This window comes from Manis javanica, chromosome 10 (genome assembly GCF_040802235.1).
Source record: "Manis javanica isolate MJ-LG chromosome 10, MJ_LKY, whole genome shotgun sequence".
NCBI lineage: Eukaryota > Metazoa > Chordata > Mammalia > Pholidota > Manidae > Manis > Manis javanica.
The window spans coordinates 42,619,097-42,641,977 of NC_133165.1; the positions used below are offsets into that span (position 1 = coordinate 42,619,097).

General features: G+C 39.5%; 1 protein-coding gene and 1 pseudogene across 8 annotated transcripts in view; both read right to left on the bottom strand.

Moving 5' to 3' along the window:
- Positions 1-22,881, bottom strand: part of CRCP (CGRP receptor component) — a 54,817-nt gene that overhangs the window by 7,098 nt on the left and 24,838 nt on the right. For 2 of the 8 annotated variants that reach the window (XM_073215234.1, XM_073215236.1), the window contains exon 3: positions 20,697-20,801. The exons of 5 other annotated variants lie outside the window; for them this stretch is intronic. In XM_073215234.1, coding sequence (XP_073071335.1) covers positions 20,697-20,710 — 14 coding nt within the window. In that variant the 5' untranslated portion in view covers positions 20,711-20,801. Of the gene's footprint in view, positions 1-20,696; positions 20,802-22,265; positions 22,309-22,881 lie in introns of all 8 variants that reach the window. One more of the 8 variants, XM_073215235.1, reaches the window with a different exon arrangement.
- LOC108410358 (DAZ-associated protein 2-like) lies at positions 564-10,644 on the bottom strand (annotated as a pseudogene).

A 22,881-nucleotide genomic window follows, 5' to 3' on the forward strand; every position in this document is an offset into this window, starting at 1 on the left:
AGAGGATGGGAATAGGAGAGTCCTATGTCAGTGACCCTAATGTGTATTAGAATACTAAAGAGTGTAGAGGTGTGTATCATAAGAAATGTAGCAAGTAGTAGAGGTGTAGTTCTAATAAATTTGATTTGGAAAATGTGAAGAAAAATAGTGTTTTTTAAATACAAATTATAGTCTTATGTATTTTAAATATACAAATTAATAAAGTCTTAATAATTTTAAAATACAAATTAATAAAGATTAACAAAATCATTTTGGTTGGTTATCACGGTGAAAATTTCTTTTTGAGGTTAATATTACACGTTACTCAGATTTGACTTATTTTAGTAAACAAAAACAAGAACTGCTACAGGGCAGGAGTGAATATGCAGTAGTATATGGTAAGGTCCTCTGCCCTCAAAGAGCTTATAATCCAGCTGGGGAAAACAATAAATATAAGCAAATTTTGAGAAAAGATTTAAGAAGTAGTTGAATAATTATCATCCATTGCAAAGCAATCAGTTCATCGCTGAAGGGGTGGTTGAAATGTGTGGACACTCAAAGATGAAAAGACCTAAAAGGAAAGAGAATGGCTTCAATTACCACCCCTGTGTAGGAGACAATTTCTAAATTTTTCTCTCAATCTGACTCTGGAGCTCCAGATTAATCTTTCAATTCAGTTCAATAAATTGAGTTTAAAGACATCCTAGAATAAAAAGATGACTATGCCTCAATGCCCACAGCCATGTTTGGGGAAGCAGCACATGTTACCAGGCTCCCTAACCCCAGTTTCATCATCTGTGGAACAGGAATGATAACAGTATCCCATATCCCATGATAGGGTGATGAGGGATGAAAGTCTTTCCACTTGTAGTGGCAGCAGTCACCATGTATTGCTTACTTTCCATATGGCAAGCACATTTAACTCTCAGACTTAATTGACACAGAGATGATAAACAACGTGTCCAAGGTTACACAGCTAGTAAATGGCAGTGCTGGAAGTCTGCCATCAAAGCTCATGTTCTTAACCATCTGCTTCTGGTATTTAGTGTTCAAAATGATGACTGTCACACAGTGATTTCTCCATAAATGGTAGTAATTATTAAGGCAGTTGTAGTTCTACCCTTCGTAAGCCCCCAAACTTACTCTAGACTCAAAGAGGAAGACTTTATAGAGAAGACCCTTGCACTGGGCCCAGAAGGATTTTCTAGGCAAAAGGATGGAAGGAATAGGCAGTTAGGGCAGGAAGAGTAGAGTAAACACCCAGAAAAAAAATCCACAGAATTTTAGTAAATGGTTGTTTGAGAGTTTGTGAGACATGAACCTGAAGAAATCATCTGGGACAAGACCACAGGGGCCCTGACACCAAGCAGCTGGATGTTACCTTGTGACACTGAAGAGAAGCCAAGGAAAAGAGTTACATATTCCCAGGTGAAAGAAAACAAAGCTATGAACTTGGGCAGCAGCACAGGGCTGGCAATGAGAGTCCAGACATGTAAAATGCAACTGGTCACCCTCGGTACGGTCCACAGGACCTGACAACTGTCTAGGTTGGGTGCAAGGTAAAGAAAAGGAAAGGGAAGGGTCAGGGTTTACTGCCAGGTTTTTAGTCTGTTATTAATTGAAATTTGAATTTGCATTAATGGTACTTTTGGGACAACAATGAAGAGGTCTCTGTTGAGCAGTTTGCCTAGTTTAGTTCTAGTTTGGTCTAAGACTAAAGAAAAAGACCAGAATTGGATTTATTAGTAAGGAATTATGCAAAACCATGGGAGTGGGTATCACAGCTCAGAGACCAACTGCAGAGTACATGAAGACTCAGGACAGAACACCACAAAGCACCTCCACTTAGAGGGCTGGAGGAGAAGGCAGCCCAGGAGAATGAGAGGGGAAAAGAGAGAAAAAAATATCTCAAGAGAGCGGTGTTTGGGAAAGCCAGGAAAAGTTCAGGACAGAGGGTATTATCAATAATGTCAGGTACTGAAGGAAGGAAAGCAGGTTGATAGTAGAGAAGTCCCTGGTTTTACCATAATACTGGTAAAACTATTGGCCGGTGCAAATAGTTCAGTGGAATGATAGCTGTGGTGACAACTAGAATGAGGGGACTGAAGAATAACTTGGAGGAAATAACCTCTTTTATTTTTTGTAGTGCAATGTCACCACTTTATTCTAATTTTCAAAAGGTTTTGTTCTATATTTTAGTATAAATATAGAACAAATATAAATCCAGAAGTTAACTATACCACAGTGCAGAGAGACATACAATACTGAACTTCTCTAACAGTCATCAGTACAGTCAAACATCACATGTACAGACACAAAATTTAGATGAACTGAAATTATAAGATAAAATAAAATCTAAAAAAATCAAAATAGTAAGGATTCCAAAATATTCTTAACTCTAATATGATTTCACAGGACTCAAGCCAGGGTAGTGAGGTGTTCACTGTACGACCTCATTAACCCAGCTTAGGAATTCTTGGGAGCCAGCCACGAGTGGCCATCAGACACTCTGACAAAAAAGGATAACCTATTTTTTATCTGAAAACTCCCCTTATTTTGGCTTTAAAGCTTTCAGGCTTTTGAAAGGCAACCCCCTCATCGCCCCTCATACTTTAAACAAACTTGTTTTCAGCATAGTGTGTGTTGATATCCTTTGTTCAAACAAACCTCAGTTTTTCTGGCACCAAAGCAAATTTGGGTATGGTTCACATATGAAGAGATAACCTATGACGAGGGTTCAAAACACACTCTCCACTTTTGCCTGAGGAGATGCAAATGCAGAAGTAATAGGGTCTGTGCTTGGGTCAGAAAGGGGCTATCGAGGAGGAAGGAGCCAAGATGGTGGTGTGAGAAGGGCAGCAGAAATCTCCTCCCAAAACCATATATATATTTTTGAAAATACAACACATACAACTAATCCTAAATGAGAGACCTGAAGATACGGTACAACAGCCAGGCTACATCTACATCTGCAAGAACTCAGCACCTCATGAAGAGGGTAAGATACAAGCCACGGCCAGGAGGGACCCGAGCATGCCCCCGACCCCAGCCCACCAGCGGGAGGAGAAGAGTCAGAGTGGGGAGGGAGTGGGGGCCCAGGCCTGCTAAAAACCCAGCCCTAGTCATCCGCACTGGAAGCGCAGATACACATTGCATGGTGTGCTAGATATTAGGGAAACGGAACAGTAAAACGGAGAAGCGGGTCCCCACAGCCAGTGCCCCTGGGACAAAAGAAAAGCAAGTGCTTTTTGAAAGTCTTAAAGGGACAGGGACCTCACAACTGGACGGCAGCATCCCGGTATACTCAGCCCAGCAGCTGGGAATCCTGGGGAACTCCAGGTGCCCTAATACCCTGGGCAACAGCACAGCTCTGAAGCCCCTCACAGCAATAAACAGCCTCCTGTCAATTACCCCTCTGGCGTAGCCCCGCCATAGCAGGGGAGTGGCCGCACCCACAGCAACCACCCAGAGCCTCCTCTGCAGCTGCCTGGGTCAGACTCAGAGGCCCTGCCGGCACGTGGCAGCCCAGCACAGACAGAGGAAGCCGGGACAGGGTGCGAAATATTGCCGTTCTCACAGGAGAGCACACCCGGTGTGCCTGCCTCTCCCCGCGGGGCTCTGGGCTGCCCCAACGGCTGCCCCACCCACGGCGGCTCAGGAAATAAAACCAGAAGCTGCTCCCCGTGTGCGGGACGTTGGTCTCCCAGCCAACACACGCACCAACCTCTATCGCCATGATAAGGCAGAAGAATTTGATCCAGTCAAGACTTAACCCTGAGAGGGAACCTGGGGAGATAGATTTAACCAATCTTCCTGAAAAAGAATTCAAAATAAAGGTCATAACCATGCTGATGGACCTACAGAAAAATATACAAGAGCTAAAGGATCAAGATAGGAGGGAAAACACAGAAATAAAACAATGTCTGGAAGGACTTAAGAGTAGACTGGATGAGGTGCAGGAGGCTGTTAATGGAATAAAAATCAGAGAACAGGAACACAGAGACGCTGAGGCAGAGAGTGATAAAAGGATCTCCAAGAATGAAAGAGTACTAAGAGAACTGTGTGACCAATCCAAACGGAACAATATTTGCATTATAGGGGTAAAAGAAGAAGAAGAGAGAGAAAAAGGGATAGAAAGTATCTTTGAAGAAATAATTGCTGAAAACTTCCCCAAACTGGGGGAGGAAGTGGTCCCTCAGACAATGGAGGCTCACAGAACTCCCTACACAAGGGAATTAAGAAAGACAACACCAAGACACATAATTAAAATGGTAAAGATCAAGGACAAGGACAGAGTATTAAAGTCAGCCAGAGAGAGAAAAAAGGTCACCTACAAAGGAAAACCCATCAGGCTATCATCAGAGTTCTCAACAGAAACCTTACAGGCCAGAAGAGAATGGCATGATATATTTAATGCAATGAAACAGAAGGGCCTTGAACCAAGAATACTGTATCCAGCACAATTATCATTTAAATATGAAGGAGGGATTAAACAATTCCCAGCCAAGCAAAAGTTGAGGGAATTTGCCTCCCACAGACTGCCTCTACAGAGTATTTTAAAGGGACTGCTCTAGATGGAAGCACTCCTAAGGCAAAATAGATGTCACCAGAGAAAATAAAATCACAGCAAAGAAAGCAGAACAACCAAATACTAACTAAAGGCAAAAAATAAAATCAACTACTCATAAAAGCTGTCAAAGGAAACACAAAAGAGCACAAAATAAAACACCTAACATATAAAGAATGGAGGAGGAGGAATAAGAAGGGAGAGAAAGAATCATCAGACTGTTAATAAGAGAGTTAAGTTAGACAGTTAGATAGTAAAGAAGCTACCCTTGAACCTTTGGTAACCACGAATCTAAAGCCTACAATGGCAATAAGTACATATCTTTCAATAAGCACTTTAAACTGAATGTACAAATCAAAAGACACAGAGTAAGAGAATGGATTAAAAAGCAAGACCCATCTATATGCTGCTTACAAGAGACTCACCTCAAACCCAAAGACATACACAGACTAAAAGTTAAGGGATGGAAAAAGATATTTCACGCAAACAGTAGGGAGAAAAAAGCAGAAAGGGGCTATGAGAAGGTCCTTGTGAAAGACCAGTTAAAAGATGACAAATGGGGAGAAGAGAAAGAAGAGGAGAGAATTTGTCTGTCTGGCTTCTGTCCTGCACCACTGATTCAATGGGGATTGGCAGGAAGGAATGGAAGACTAGGGTTGAGGGCAGGATGTAGGGCAAAGGATGGAAAGGAAAGGTAGACAACTAATGCATTTCCTTTAAAACAATATAAACCAAAGACTTAAAGGAGATTAAAGACCAAACGGAATAATCTGGCAACTTTAATTCTTAGGAATGCAAAGTTCCCTCCAAACCTAAGTTTATGTTTTATTACTAAAGGCAAAGACCAGTATGGTACAGTATTATTCCAGAGGAATTGAAGATCCTTACAGCTGCTTCACCCACATTCATTTTATGAATGGCTACCTTCCCTACCTCAAAATTCTTTAGGAAAAAGGTGTTGCTACCATTACATAGTTCCTTATTAAATTTGAAAAGTGCCTGACAGTTTGGGCACTGGAAAGACACCCCAAAAACATATGTCTAAAATGCAACTTCAGGTTAATTTGTCTAAAGTAGTTACAGTGTAAGGAGTGCTGAAGGTGTATGATGTCCTTCCTGGCACAGAGGCAGCCTTGGTTCACCTTGTAGCTACCATCTAAGCCACCTATAAAGAAGCTTCCCTTCCTCTGAGTTAACGAGGACATTGGCTCCCTGCATGACTGCAAGCTGAGCAGCATTGGGAGAGCATCCTGGAGGGGGAGGAGGAATGTTGCCAGCAGTAGCCCCAGCTCTGAATCTGGTATCATATCTACATCATACCCTCCTTCCACCAGCACTGTTAAACCAGATGGAAAGATGGGAACAACTGGGTAATAAGCCACAGGGACTGTGGAACCTAAAGAGCCAACAGCCACAGACTTAGCCATGGGAAGATGAAGTTAGGAAAAGCAGCTGACATGGTGGGTGGGGACTGTGGGAGCTCCTAGGTCCACAAAGTCTGGTCGACAGAGTTGAGTAGGCAGAGCATCAGTATAGGGTACAGCCTGAGGAAGATGTGCTGAGGGTACACTGGATTCCTAGCAGGCTGCACAGAGTTGGCTGTGTTGGATATTGACCTTTGGTGTTTGGTGGCTATGAGTCCAGTTCTGCTCAGCATCCTGGGCCAAAATAACCTCTTGACACGATGAAGTTAAAAAAGCAATTAATTACAGCATGAGGAGGATAGGTTCTGAGGAGGGAGACTGGAGCATGGTTGCCAGCTAAGGAGATGATCATATGGACTGAGTCAAATTAAAGACAGAAAGGGAAAGATCCTCAGAAAAACAAAAGTCCAAAGTTTTAGTGTAAGGGCTCATGTTCATTGAGATGACAGTAATGTGGAAAGAAAAAGTAAATCTGAGGGGATCTGAAGAGAAATGAGTTCATTTTGGATCATTTTCTCAGTGAAGTAAAAGTGGTTACCATCTGAGAGGTTTAGATGTAAAGAGGGTTAAAAGGATTAAAAGCTGCAGAGATCGCTAAGGAGGGACTAGGAATAAAATTAGCAAGCAGTTTTGAAGGCCCAACTGGGCTGAAAAATATGAACCTTCATTTAAGACAAATTTATTCTAACCATCATCACCCAACAGTATGAAAAAAGAATAGAGAAAGAGCAGGAATAGAGAAAAATGTAGCTGAATAAATGAGTATCTCAACTACAAATCGATTAAGGCAACAGAACTCAGTTCATTGAAAAGTCATTACTTTGCCAGGCTCTGAATTGCTGGAAATGTTCCTACAGTTACAAAAAGGATCTTTTTTAAAAAAATTTTTATTAAGGTATGACTGATATACACTCTTATGAAGGTTTCACGTGAAAAAACAATGTGGGTACTACATTTACCCATATTACCAAGTCCCCATCCATAACTGTCCATCAGTCACTGTCCATCAGTGCAGCAAGTTGCCAGAGATGCACTATGTCCCTTCTCTGTGATACACTCTTCTCCCCGTGATCCCCCACACCATGTGTACTAAACATAATACCCCTCAGTCCCCTTCTGCCTCCCTCCCCGTCCGCCCTCCCACACCCCTCCCCTTTGGTAACCACTAGTTCATTCTTGGAGTCTGTGAGTCTGCTGCCGTTTTTGTTCCTTCAGTTTTGTTTCATTGTTATACTCCACAAATGAGGGAAATCATTTGGCATTTGTCTTTCTCCGCCTGGCTTATTTCACTGAGCATAATGTCCTCCAGCTCCACCCATGTTGTTGCAAATGGTAGGGTTTGTTTCTTTCTTATGGCTGAATAGTATTCCATTGTATATATGTACCACATCTTCTTTATCCATTCATCTACTGATGGACACTTAGGTTGCTTCCATATCTTGGCCATTGTAAAAAGTGCTGTGATAAACAGGGGTGCATATGTCTTTCTGAATCTGAGAAGTTGTACTCTTTGGGTAAATTCCAAGGAGTGGGATTCCAGAGTCAAATGGTATTTCTATTTTTAGTTTTCTGAGGAACCTTCATATTGCTTTCCACAATGGTTGAACTAGCTTACATTCCCACCAGCAAAATAGGAGGGTTCCTCTTTCTCTGCATCCTCACCAGTATTTATGGTTTGTAGTCTTTTCAATGCTGGCCCTCCTTACTGGTGTGAGGTGATATCTCATTGTGGTTTTAATTTGCATTTCTCTGATGATTAGTGATGTGGAGCATCTTCTCATGTGTCTGTTGGCCATCTGTATTTCTTCTTTGGAGAACTGTCTCTTCATATCCTCTGCCCATTTGTTAATCGGGTTATTTGCTTTTTGGGTGTTGAGGTGTGTAAGTTCGTAATATATTTTGGATGTTAACCCCTTATCGGATATGTCATTTACAAATATATTCTCCCATACTGTAGGATGCCTTCTACAAAAAGGATCTTACAAGTCTTCTAGCAACAAATATGTTTACAGGTTGCTCCCTGAAAAAGCCCAACTCAGAGTCAAACCAACCAAGCACATTCTCTGCTCCTACACCCAAGCAATTATGCACAGTAGGAGTGAAACCACAGGCCACATGTACTGCAGGCTCCAGGGTTTTTTTGGAGCAGGGGTTAGTTTGCAAAACATTTCCTCTGACTTTATAATCAAGCAATTTTTATTGTCTCTACTTTCTCCCTTTCACTTCTCAACTAACTGCCCTCTCTATCTCCTGCCCCAACTGGTCACTAAAACTGTTCTTGCCAAAAGGCCCACTGACCTTCACCTTGACAAATCTAGTGGGTGAGTCTCTGTCTTCCTCTGTGTGTAGATATCTGATGTTGCTGATCACCCTCTCTGTAAAACTACCTAGTCTTGTGGCTTCCACAACCTCATTCTTTCCTGATTCTCTAATCTGACTATTCCCTCACCTCTTTCTATGTTTTCTCCTCTTCTGCTTGCATCTGGGGGCATTCCCAGGGTGCCATCTTTCACACTCTGACCCCTTTACTGAGTTTCTCATTGTATTCATTTTTGTATCCCCAACAACTAAGACAAAACTGGCATGAGGCAAATGTAATCTGAAGGATAAATTAAAAGAAAAACTAGGATAGTACTGACTTCCAGTAGAAGTTCAAGGGAGAGACAACTGTTGAATTCTACAGAGACATGGGGCAGGATTCCATGCACTAAAAGCAGACAGGGTAACTATACTTCAAATACTAGGGAAAACAGACAACTCATCCATCTACTCTTGAGTTTTGCTGGCCTGAGAGGAACATGTCCCACATATGGTGCTAAACCTAAGTGTAATCTGTGCACAAAAGAGTCCATTTTATGGAACCAGTTAGGCCAGGTCTCAAAGGTAAGTCCTTCTTCTATTCCAGGTCAACATAGCTGTACATCTTTGGGAAGAGATGTCAGGATGAGACTCCAGGGCTACAAGAGAGGCTGCAGTTCTTAAGAACTAAATGCCTCAGGCAGAAAACTGAAATGATTAAACAACCAAATGCTTTGGGGAATTAAGAAATTATAGAAAAAATGACATGGGACTTAGTGTCAAAGTGACTTCCAGTTAGGTCACAACACTACAACTTTGCTGATATATTAAGTCAGATATAATTCCTACCATACCCTCAAAGAACTCTAGCAATAGAGATATTTAGCCAAAATGATGGAGTTTTAGTTCACACTATTAAATCTGGACCAGTTAAGGGCTATTATTTTGAATCTCCTCTTCCTGACAGAACAGTAGAGAAAAACTATTGGAGGAATATTCAGATATAAGAGCACTTCAGCAGTTCATATTATAAATGTGATTCCTGCAATAGCTAGCACAACATGGTCCGGGTCTTGATGGTATATGGCAAGCAGCCCTTTGAGTCACCAGGCACTGAAGCCAAATACCAATAGGTTGCAATGGTCAACTACCCCTGCAGAGCAAGCCCCAGCCAACAGTGCAAGAAGTCTGCCAGCCCCCTCTACTGGTTGTTAATAGAACAACACTGTCTGCAGCTTTTGCTGCTTGCAGTTATTGACACAACCTGTGTAAAAACCCTGGCATGTTAATCCGTCCCAGGAATTAGCCATTTGATGAAAAGTCGACACCAAAAAGTCACAAAGGACTTCACAAATCCTCAAGTTGAGGAACAAAACTGGAAAAAGTAAACTGAATAAAATCCTTTGCTGAATATCACAGGTGCTTTACATTTATACAGATTATGGCAGATCATGAGTCAGTATGGAAGGTGATTCTTATTTGTGGGTTTCTTGAATGGTAGCTAGGTGCATATTTGTAGCAGAAAAGATGTAGGGACTGAAAAGAGAAACACCAGCCCAGACAAGTAGTTGAGAAGAGGTCTTAAAAATCAACCATTAGGACTTGTAGACATAAGCCCACCAAAGCCTGTATTTCTGCTGATTGCAACAACACAAAACCTCACGAAAAAATATATAGGCAATAACCTGAGGACTCTAAGTAAATGAAAGTAAGTGGACTGGGAAGGGAAATAAAACTGGAAGAAAAACCTAGTTGGTGTAACTTTCCTTAGTTTTCTCTTTTCTTTCACAGCCTTGACTCCCAGGCCTGCCTGCAGCAGAGCTATGGCAGCAGCTTCCACAGGCAGCTAACACTCCAATCCCACCTTCCTGGCGAGAAACTGAGAGGGACTCTGATATCTCCAGACCTGGGTGATGCCCAGAATTTGAGGGCAGCAGCTCCCAGGGAGCCTGGGCATTGGGTGCAGCCAGGAAGGGGGCCCCTGTGGTCCAGAGTGCAAAGAAAAGGGGAGCCTATGTGGGCCACGGAGTATGGGGACAATTCCAGAATGCAGCTAGAGAAGAGGATTAACCTAAATTTGAGTATCAATCACCACAAATTCTAGGTCCAGCATGAGCCATTTATGTGTAGAACAGCCCCTAAAAAGTAAAGAACAAACCAACCCAGCACAGCAAGACACTGAAAAGTGAACAAATTAAACCACCACTTCATGGATACCAGCTCCACCAACCAGTGTGCTTGCAGCAGTTGTGCATCAATCCTAAGAGGGTACACACAGCCCACACAGGAGATACACCTGGTTCTGGTGACTCGGGGATTACTCTCCTGGGCCGCATAGGAAGCCTTCTGTAAAACACCTTTGAAACCAGGAGACATAGCTGACTCATTTTATATGTAGAAACAGAGTCAAACAAAATAAGGAGAAAGGAATATGTTCAAAAGGAAGGAACAACACAGAATCTCAGAAAAAGAACTAAGCAAAATGGAGTTAAGCATCCTACCTGATCAAGAGTTCAAATGGTCATAAAGATGTTCACTGGATTTGAGCTCAGTGAGAATTTCAACAAAGGGTAAGAAAATGTGAAAAAGAACCAATCAGAGCTGAAGAATAAAATAAATGAAAAAATAGAGGGAATCAACACATTCGACAATGTAGAATAATGGAACAGTGATCTGGATGACAGGGTAGTGTAAATTATCCACATTTACTGAACTACAACATTAAAAAAAAAAGGACAGTTTAAGGGACCTCTGGAACATCAAGGGTGCTAACACTTGCATTATAGGGTCACTGAAGAGAGAGAAAGGGACAGAAAACATATTTGAAAAATAATAGCTGAAAACTTCCCTCACCTGGAAAGAAACACTGAGATCCAGGAAGTACAGAGAGGCCCCAAATAAGATGAAACCAAGAGGACTGCACTAAGATACATTATAATTAAAATGTCAAAATTTAAAGATACAGAGTGAATCTTCAAAGCAAGAGAAGAGAAACTAGTTATATACATAGGGCCCTCAATAAGGCAATCAGCTGATTTTTCAGCAGAAATTCTGCAGGCCAGAAAGAAGTGGCATGACAATTCAAAGTAATGAAAGGGAAAAAACCTATAGTCAATAATATTCTACCCTACAAGGCTATAATTCAGAACTGAAGGAAAGATAAAGAATTTTTCAGACAAAGGTAAAGATGTGCATTAAACTAAACCTGCCTTACAGGAAAAGTTAATGGGATTTAAGTGGAAAAGAAAAGGCATAACTAGAACAAAATTATGAAACAATCACTGGTAAAAGCAAGCATATAATAAAGGCAGTGTGGATCAACCAATTATAAAGGTAATATGAAGGTTAAAAGACAAAAGTAGGAAAATCAAGTATATCTATAATATTTTGTCAAGGAATACACAACATAAAAAAGATATATAAAATTCATAAAAAGTGGAAGGCAGAGTAAAAATGTACATTTACAATGTGTTCAAACACAAGTGAACATCAACTTAAAAGAGACTGCAATATTCATAGGTCCATATATATGAACTCCACAGTAATGACAGCCAAATTCCTATTCTAGATACACACACAAAAAATAAAGTAATCCAAGCATAACAAACAATAAAGGAAGTCAACACATCACAAGAAAGAGAGTAAGAGAACAAAAGAACAGAAAAGAACAAAAATGAGAAAACTGGTTTACTTTAAAAGTAAATTAACTAAATGCTCCAATCAAAAGACACAGGGTGACTAAATGGATTAAAAAAGAAAAAAAGAAACAAGACCTATCTACATACTGCCTACAAGAGAATCATTTCAGAACTAAGGACACAGACTTAAAAAAGACTTAAAATGAAGGAATGGAAAAAGATATTCCATGCAAATGGAATGAAAAGAAAGCTGGAATAGCAAAATTTGTATCATATAAAAGAGACTTTAAAAGAAAGAATGTAATGAGAGATAAAGAAAGGCATTAGCTAATGATAAAGTGATCAATACAAAAAGAGGATACAGCAATTGTAAATATCTATGCACCCAACAGAGAAGCACCTAAATATATAAAGCAAATACTAACAGACATAAAAGGAGAACTTGACAGTAATACAATAATAGGGGACTTTAACATCAATGTTAAAGTTTACATTAATGGAGAGATCATCCAGATAGAATATCAGTAAGGAAACAGTGGTTTGTACACATTAAATCAGATGAACTTCACAGATATATACAGAACATTCCATCCAAAAAGAGGAGAATATTCTTTTCACATCCACACAAGGAACATTCTCAAAGACAGACCACATGTAACTTCACAAAACAAAGCTCAATAAGAGCAAGAAGATTGTATGAAGAATTTTTTCCAACCACAATGGTATGAAAATAGAAATCAATTACATGAAGACAATTTGATAGGACTACATGGAGGCTGAAAAACATGCTACTAAATAACCAATGAGTCAACAAGGAAATCGAAGAGGAAATTAAAAAGTACTTTGAGACAAATGGAAACAGAAACAATGCTTCAAAATAACTTCTACAGTGATATAGGCCCATGTTTAAGAAACAAGAAAAATCTCAATTTAACTATAGGCCTAAAGAAACTAGAAAAATAAGTAAATAAAAAAAGCTCAAAAGTTGGTGGAAGGAAGGAAATAATAAACATCAGTGGAGAAATAAATGAAATAGACTAAAAAACAACAGAAAAGATCACTGAAACTAAGAAACTAAAACAATGAAACCAAAAGAGATCAATAAAACTGAAAAGATAAACAGAACTGATGAACCCTTAGCTAGACTCATGAAGAAAAACAAGGAGAAGATTCAAAAGCAGAAAGGAAAGAGAAGATACAATTGATACCACAGAAATACAAAGGATTGTAAGAAACTACTACAAAGAACTACACACCAACAAATCGGAAAACTTAGAAGAAACAGATACATTCCTAGAAACATACAGTCTTCCAAGACCAAACCAGGAAGAGACAGAAATCTGACCAGATCAATTACTAGCAATGAAATTAAGGCAGTAATTTAAAAAACTCCCAAAAAACTAAAGTCCAGGACCAGACAGTTTCACAGGTGAATTCTACCAAATATTTGAAGAAGAGTTAGTACATATCCTTATAAAGTTATTTGAAAAAACTGAAAAAGGGAATGCTTCCAAATTCATTCTATAAGGCCAGCATTAGCCTGATACCAAAAACAAAGACACTACAAAAAAACAAAATTGTAGACCAATATACCTGATGAACACAGATGCAAAAATCCCCAAGAAAATATTAGCAAACTAAACTCAGCAATACATTAAAAGGAATCACTCACCACCAAACAGTGGAATTTATTCTAGAGAATGCAAGGATGGTTCAAAATAATTCACACATCAATGCGATACACTACATTTACAAAATGAAGGAAAAAAATCATGTGATCATCTCAAAAATGCAGAAGAAATATTTGAAAAAAGTTAACATCCATTCCTGATAAAAACTATCAACAATAGGTGGAGCCAAGATGGAGGCATGAGTAGAGCAGCGGAAATCTCCTCCCAAAACCACATATATCTATGAAAATAGAACAAAGACAACTCTTCCTAGAATAGAGACCAGAGGACACAGGACAACATCCAGACCACATCTACACCTGAGAGAACCCAGGGCCTCACAAAGGGAGTAAGATACAAGCACCGGCCTGGCGGGACCCGAGCACCCCTGCCCCCAGCTCCCGGCGGGAGGAGAGGAGTCGGAGCGCGGAAGGAGAGGGAGCCCAGGACTGCTGAACACCCACCCAGCCCCAGCCATCCGGACCAGAGCGCAGACACAGTACATGCGTGGGGTCCTGGATACTAGGGAAACAGGGCAGCAAGACCGGTGAGCAGGTGCCTGAGGCTGGTGCCTGAGGACAAAGAAAAGCGAGCATTTTTTAAAAAATTATTTATTTAATATTTTTGTTGTTGTTGTTTTGTTTTGGCGAGTGCTCGTTGGAAGTCTTAAAGGGGCAGGGTGGGACACTTAGTCCAGAGGTAGGGAATCTGGGGATCTCTGGGCACTCTAACCCCCTGGGCAGTAGGGAGCACAGAGGCCCCTTACGGAGATAAATAGCCTCCCGGCCGCTCCCCCTCCAATGCAGCTCCACCATTTTGGAGCAGCAGCCAGAGCCAGGCCACGCCCACAGCAACAGCGGAGATAAAATACATAGCAGCCGGGCAGAAAGCAGAAGCCCTATCTGCGTGCAGCTTCCCAGAAAAAGCCACTAGAGGTCACTGTTCTCCCAGGAGAGGAAGGCCACAAACCAACAAGAAGGGACATTCTCCCAGCAGTCACTCGTTCCAGCTCTGCAAACTATTTCTATCACCATGAAAAGGCAAAATTACAGGCAAACCAAGATCACAGAGACAACACCAGAGAAGGAGACAGACCTAACCAGTCTTCCTGAAAAAGAATTCAAAATAAAAATCATACACATGCTGATGGAGATGCAGAGAAATATGCAAGAGCAATGGGATGAAGTCCAGAGGGAGATCACAGATGTCAGGAAGGAGATTACAGAAGTGAAACAAACTCTAGAAGGATTTATAAGCAGAATGGATAAGATGCAAGAGGCCATTGATGGAATAGAAACCAGAGAACAGGAACGCATAGAAGCTGACATAGAGAGACCTAAAAGGATCTCCAGGAATGAAACAATATTAAGAGAACTGTGTGACCAATCCAAAAGGAACAATATCCATATGATAGGGGTACCAGAAGAAGAAGAGAGAGGAAAAGAGAAAGTGTCTTTGAAGAAATAACTGCTGAAAACTACCCCACACTGGGGGAGGAAATAATCGAACAGACCACGGAATTACACAGAACCCCCAACAGAAAGGATCCAAGGAGGACAACACCAAGACACATAATAATTAAAATGGCAAAGATCAAGGACAAGGAAAGAGTTTTAAAGGCAGCTAGAGAGAAAAAGGTCACCTATAAAGGAAAACCCATCAGGCTATCATCAGACTTCTCAACAGAAACCCTACAGGCCAGAAGAGAATGGCATGACATATTTAATGCAATGAAAAAGAAGGGCCTTGAACCAAGGATACTGTATCCAGCACGACTATCATTTAAATATGATGGTGGGATTAAACAATTCCCAGACAAGCAAAAGCTGAGGGAATTGGCTTCCCACAAACCACCTCTACAGGGCATCCTACAGGGACTGCTCTAGGTGGGAGCACTCCTAAAAAGAGCACAGAACAGAACACCCAACATATGAAGAATGGAGGAGGAGGAATAAGAAGGAGAAGAACAAAAGAATCTCCAAACAGTGTATATAACAGCTCAATAAGCGAGCTAAGTTAGGCAGTAAGATACTAAAGAGGCTAACCTTGAACCTTTGGTAATGACGAATTTAAAGCCTGCAATGGCAATAAGTACATATCTCTCAATAGTCACCCTAAATGTAAATGGACTGAATGCACCAATCAAACAACACAGAGTAATAGAATGGATGAAAAAGCAAGACCCATCTATATGCTGCTTACAAGAAACTTACCTCAAACCCAAAGACATGCACAGACTAAAAGTCAAGGGATGGAAAACCATATTTCAGGCAAACAACAGTGAGAAGAAAGCAGAGGTTACAGTACTAATATCGGACAAAATAGACTTCAAAACAAAGAAAGTAACAAGAGATAAAGAAGGACACTACATAATGATAAAGGGCTCTGACCAACAAGAGGATATAACCATTAAAATATCTTTGCACCCAACACAGGAGCACCAGCATATGTGAAACAAATACTAACAGAACTAAAGGGGGAAATAGACTGCAATGCATTCATTTTAGGAGATTTCAACACACCATTCACCCCAAAGGATAGATATACCAGGCAGAAAATAAGTAAGGACACGGAGGCACTGAACAACACAGTAGAACACATGGACCTAACAGACATCTATAGAACTCTACATCCAAAAGCAATAGGATATACAGTCTTCTCAAGTGCACATGAGACATTCTCCAGAATTGATCACACAGAATTGAGCCCACAAAAAGAGCCTCAGTACCCTGCTTTGAGAGAAATCTTCCGCATCTGTGGATGTTTTGCTGCCCTTGTCTAGCCTGAATTAATACTTAGTCCATAGGCACACACCTGATCATCTGATCATCTACATTTGCCCTCTTACAACACTAAACTATGTTTTCTACCTTTATCTTGCATCTACCTACCACTTCAGCATTTTATTAAAAATAAAAATAATAATAATAATAGAGGGAGAAATGTGGGATCAACATATAAATCAAGTACAAAAATCAAACGAATATTCATATTTGACCTGATTGTTTATAGGGTCATAATGCGTGATCAAAACCGAAAGTTTCTGTGATGAATGCCCTTGTACTGTTCACCATGTAAGAATATTTTCACTATGTAAGAATTCTTTCACCATGTAAGAACTTGTTCGTTATGCTTCAGAAGATTGGAGACTGACGAGAATTAGGCTTGAGATGGATTAATGATTGTACATTGAGCATTGACCCCCCTATACTGAATTTTGTTGTTAACAACCATTTGATCAATAAATATGAGATGCCCTCTCAAAAAAAAAAAAAAGAGCCTCAGTAAATTCCAAAATATTGAAATTCTACCAACCAATTTTTCAGACCACAAAGGTATAAAACTAGAAATAAATTCTACAAAGAAAACAAAAAGGCACACAAACACATGGAGGCTTAACAACATGCTCCTAAATAATCAATCAACAAACAAATTAAAAGAGAGATCAATGAATATATAGAAACAAATGACAACAACAACACAAAGCCCCAACTTCTGTGGGATGCAACGAAAGCAGTCTTAAGAGGAAAGTATATAGCTATCCAGGTACACTTGAAAAAGGAAGAACAATCCCAAATGAATAGTCTAACATCACAATTATCAAAACTGGAAAAAGAAGAACAAATGAGGCCTAAAGTCAGCAGGAGGGACATAATAAAGATCAGAGAAGAAAAAAACAAAATTGAGAAGAATGAAACAATAGCAAAAATCAATGAAACCAAGAGCTGGTTCTTTGAGAAAATACAATATATAAGCCTCTAGCCAAACTTATTAAGAGAAAAAGAGAATCAACACAAATCAACATAATCAGAAATGAGAACGGAAAAATCACGACAGACTCCACAGAAATACAAAGAATTATTAAAGACTACTATGAAAACCTATATGCCAACAAGCTGGAAAACCTAGAAGAAATGGACAACTTCCTACAAAAATACAACCTTCCAAGACTGACCAAGGAAGAAACACAAAAGTTAAATAAACCAATTACGAGCAAAGAAATTGAAATGATAATCAAAAAACTACCCAAGAACAAAATAGCCAGGCCGGACGCATTTACCTCGGAATTTTATCACACACACAGAGAAGACATAATACCCATTCTCCTTAAACTTTTCCAAAAAATAGAAGAGGAGGGAATACTCCCAAACTCATTCTATGAAGCCAACATCACCCTAATACCAAAACCAGGCAAAGACCCCACCAAAAAAGAAAATTACAGACCAATATCCCTGATGAACATAGATGCAAAAATACTCAATAAAATATTGGCAAACCGAATTCAAAAGTATATCAAAAGGATCATACACCATGACCAACTGGGATTCATCCCAGGGATGCAAGGATGGCACAACATTCGAAAATCCATCAACATCATCCACCACATCAACAAAAAGAAAGACAAAAACCACATGATCATCTCCATAGATGCTGAAAAAGCATTTGACAAAATTCAACATCCATTCATGATAAAAACTCTCGGCAAAATCAGAATAGAGAGCAAGTACCTCAACATAATAAAGGCTGTATATGATAAACCCACAGCCAACATTATACTGAACAGTGACAAGCTGAAAGCTTTTCCTCTGAGATCGGGAACTAGACAGGGATGCCCACTCTCCCCACTGTTATTTAACATACTACTGGAGGTCCTAGTCATGGCAATCAGACAAAACAAAGAAATACAAGGAATCCAGATTGGTAAAGAAGAAGTTAAACTGTCACTATTTGCAGATGGCATGATATTGTACATAAAAAAACCCTAAGGACTCCACCCCAAAACTACTAGAACTGATATCGGAATACAGCAAAGTTGCAGGATACAAAATTAACACACAGAAATATGTAGCTTTCCTATACACTAACAATGAGCCAATAGAAAGAGAAATCAGGAAAACAATTCCATTCACAATCGCATCAAAAAGAATAAAATATCTAGGAATAAACCTAACCAAAGAAGTAAAAGACCTATACCCTGAAAACTACAAGTCACTCTTAAGAGAAATTAGAGGGGACACTAACAAATGGAAACTCATCCCATGCTCGTGGCTGGGAAGAATTAATATCGTCAAAATGGCCATCCTGCCCAAAGCAATATACAGATTCGTTGCAATCCCTATCAAATTACCAGCAATATTCTTCAATGAACGGGAACAAATAATTGAAAAATTCATATGGAAACACCAAAGACCCCGAATAGCCAAAGCAATCCTGAAAAAGAAGAATAAAGTAGGGGGGATCCCACTCCCCAACTTCAAGCTCTACTACAAAGCCATAGTAATCAGACAATTTGGTACTGGCACAAGAACAGAGCCACAGACCATTGGAACAGATTAGAGACTCCAGACATTAACCCAAACATATATGGTCAATTTATATATGATAAAGGAGCCATGGACATACAATGGCAAAATGACAGTCTCTTCAACAGATGGTGCTGGCAAAACTGGACAGCTACATGTAGGAGAATGAAACTGGACCATTGTCTAACCCCATACACAAAAGTAAATCCAAAATGGATCAAAGACCTGAATGTAAGTTATGAAACCATAAAACTCTTAGGAAAAAACGTAGGCAAAAACCTTTTAGACATAAACATGAGTGACCTCTTCTTGAACATATCTCCCTGGGCAAGGAAAACAACAGCAAAAATGAACAAGTGGGACTATATTAAGCTGAAAAGCTTCTGTACAGCAAAAGACACCATCAATAGAACAAAAAGGAACCCTACAGTATGGCAGAATATATTTGAAAATGACAGATCCAATAAAGGCTTGACGCCCAAAATAAAGAGCTCACCCACCTCAACAAACACAACACAAACAATCCACTTAAAAAATGGGCAGAGGAACTGAACAGGCAGTTCTACAAAAAAGAAATACAGATGGCCAACAGACACATGAAAAGATGCTCCACATCGCTAATTATCAGAGAAATGCAAATTAAAACTACAATGAGGTATCACTTCACACCAGTAAGGATGGCTACCATCCAAAAGACAAACAACAACAAATGTTGGTGAGGCTGTGGAGAAAGGGGAACCCTCCTACACTGCTGGTGGGAATGCAAATTAGTTCAACTATTTTGGAAAGCAGTATGGAGGTTCCTCAAAATGCTCAAAATAAACTTACCATTTGACCCAGGAATTCCACTCCTAGGAATTTACCCTAAGAACGCAGCAATCAAGTTTGAAAAAGACAGATGCACCCCTATATTTATCGCAGCACTATTTACAATAGCCACGAAATGGAAGCAACCTAAGTGTCCATCAGTAGATGAATGGATAAAGAAGATGTGGTACATATACACAATAGAATATTACTCAGGCATAAGAAGAAAACAAATCCTACAATTTGCAACAACATGGATGGAGCTAGAGGGTATTATGCTCAGTGAAATAAGCCAAGCAGAGAAAGAGAAATACCAAATGATTTCACTCATCTGTGGAGTATAAGAACAAAGGAAAAAATGAAGGAAAAAAACAGCAGCAGAATCACAGAATCCACGAATGGACTAACAGGTACCAAAGGGAAAGGGACTGGGGAGGATGGGTGGGTAGGGAGGGATGGGGGGGGAAGAAGAAGGGGGGTATTAAGATTAGCATGCATAATGGGGGGGTGGGAGAAAGGGGAGGGCTGTACACAGAGAAGACAAGTAGTGATTCTACAACATTTTGCTATGCTTATGGACAGTGACTGTAAAGGGGTTTATAGGGGGGACCTGGTATAGGGGAAAGCGTAGTAAATATAATATTCTTCATGTAATTGTAGATTAAGGATAACAAAAAAAAAAAGAAAGGAACAGGGGATTACTCCCTGATAAGATAAAACTAACTGTAAATTGATTAATGCATGCTTTAAATATCCTTAATTTTGATCATTTAAAGGGTGTCAGATGATCAGCTATGGAAGTACATTTTTCTGATAATATTCTTTCTCTTAAAAAAAAAAAAAGCAGTTCCTGTGTGGTGACCTCCAATAAGTTTTTCACAATCATATAAAGGGCATATCAAAGTGTGGGCAAAGGGTCTGTTTGCTTTAATAAAGAGGATCAAAGCCTAATTTGGCTACCCAGAAAACGAACTAAGACACGATATGAAGAAGTTCCAACATCAACATACTCTGGAAGAGTCATTCCAGAAGATGATCATCAAAAAACTTCAACAAAGATCCTGGCGCTGTTGCAGTTGTAGCTGCATTCATCCCACTGGTTCCTGGAATTGCCACTGGAATGAAGAAGGAGATATCTAAGCTGGCCTGTGCATACAGTAAAACAACAAATTTGACTGGATCTATACTGTTGGAACTCAACCAAGAATTAGGAGAAGTGCAAGTTGCAGTGCTCCAAAATCTTGAGACTACAGACTATCTACTGTTAAAAGAACATATGGGATGTGAACAGTTTCCAGGAATGTGTTGTTTTAATTTGTCTGATTTTTCTCAAACTATTCAAATTCAGTTAGACAATATCCAGCATATCATAGATAAGTTTTCACAAATGCTTAGGGTGCCTAACTGGTTTTCTTGGTTTCACTGGAGATGGCTGGTAATTGTAGGTCTGCTTTGGTTATGTAACTGTATTCCTACTATGTTAATGTGTGCGCGCAATTTAATTAGTAGTTTAAAACCTATACATGCTTAAATTACTCTACAAGAAGATATATCAAAGAAATAATCAATCTTCCCATGTTTTCTTCTGTCTGCTACTTCTATAGCTTTTCTTCTTCCTTCCTAATTACAATCCTTAAATAGAATTCGTGCCTCATATCGAATTTACTGAGTATCATAATTCTTCCAAGTGGTAAAGATACCTGAAGACAAATGCTGGGCATAAAAGCCACAGGGCATAAATCTGCAAAAAAGTAAAAAGCTAACTTTTTCAAAGAATATTGCTTCTCTCTCACTTACCAACTTTACATTTCCCTGTATGGCCCCGGAAGATGACTGGTTGGCCAGAGATGGGTAAGATTCCTCAAGGGAGGAACAACCTAAGACAGGCACAGTCGCAGGGGGGCCATCAGGTGAAAAATTGGGGATCAACAGAGGTGAGGCTTAGAACCTCACCCCTCGTTTTGAGAGAAATCTTCTGCATCCATGGATGTTTTTTTGCCCTTGTCTAGCTTGGATTAATACTTAGTCTATAGGCACACACCTGATCATCTACATTTGCTTTCTTAGAGCACTAAACTATGTTTTCTACCTTTATCTTTCATCTAGAGAAAGGTTTAAACACTGCTAAGTAGTATTTTCAATGCACATAGTAATAAGCATGACTCTCGTCGCCTGCTTATTTTATTTTATTATAAAATAAAAGAGAAAATAAAGGGACCTATATACATTTTACTTAGAGTGGTAAAATATTAAGTCTATTTAGACTATTAGGTTAGGTGTGCATATTGTTCTCTGCAGAGCAACCACTAAAAACAAGACATGCAAAAAGATATAGCCAAAAAGCAACATTAAAAACTTTCAAAGACTGAATGAACAAGAACTGTATGAACATCTCAATAGACACAGAAAAAGCAATCAACAAAATTAAACATCCAGTCGTGATAAAAATATAGTAAACCAAACTTCCTAAACCTGGTAAAAGGCATCCATGAAAAACTTAAGCTAACACCATACTTAACAGTGAATGACTGAAAGCCCTCCTGTAAGATCAGGAATAAGGTGAGGATGTCTGCTCTTACCACTCCTACTCAACATCGTGCATCAACATCATGGTCCTAGCCACTGCATGAGGCAAGGAAAAGAAATAAGGCGTAAACATTAGAAAGAAATAAAAAAAATTCACAAATACCATGATTGTCTACACACCAAAAAAATCCCAAGGAATAACTAAAAAAGCTCCTAAAACTAATAAGGTTTATAGCATAAGATCAATTTTAAAAAGTCAATTGCACCCTATGTAGCAACAAAAACCTGAAAATTAGTACTTACAATAGCACCCAAACTTATGAAATACACTGGTATAAATCTTAAAAAGTTGCACAGAACCTATATGCTGAAAACTACAAAACAGTGATTAAAGAAATTAAAGTACTAAATAAATGGATACACTGTTTGTCATGGATTGGAAGACTGAATATTGGTATCAATTCTCCCCAAACACTGATCTATAAGGTGTAATGCAATCCCAATCAGAATCCCAGGCAGATTTGTCCTAGATATCAGTGAGCTGAATAAAAATTTACATGAAAAGGGAAAGGAGCTAGAAAGGCAAAACAATTTTGAAAAAGAACAAAATTGAAGAACTTATGAACAAAGAAAGTATGAAGAACCTGATCTCAACATTTTTTATAAAGC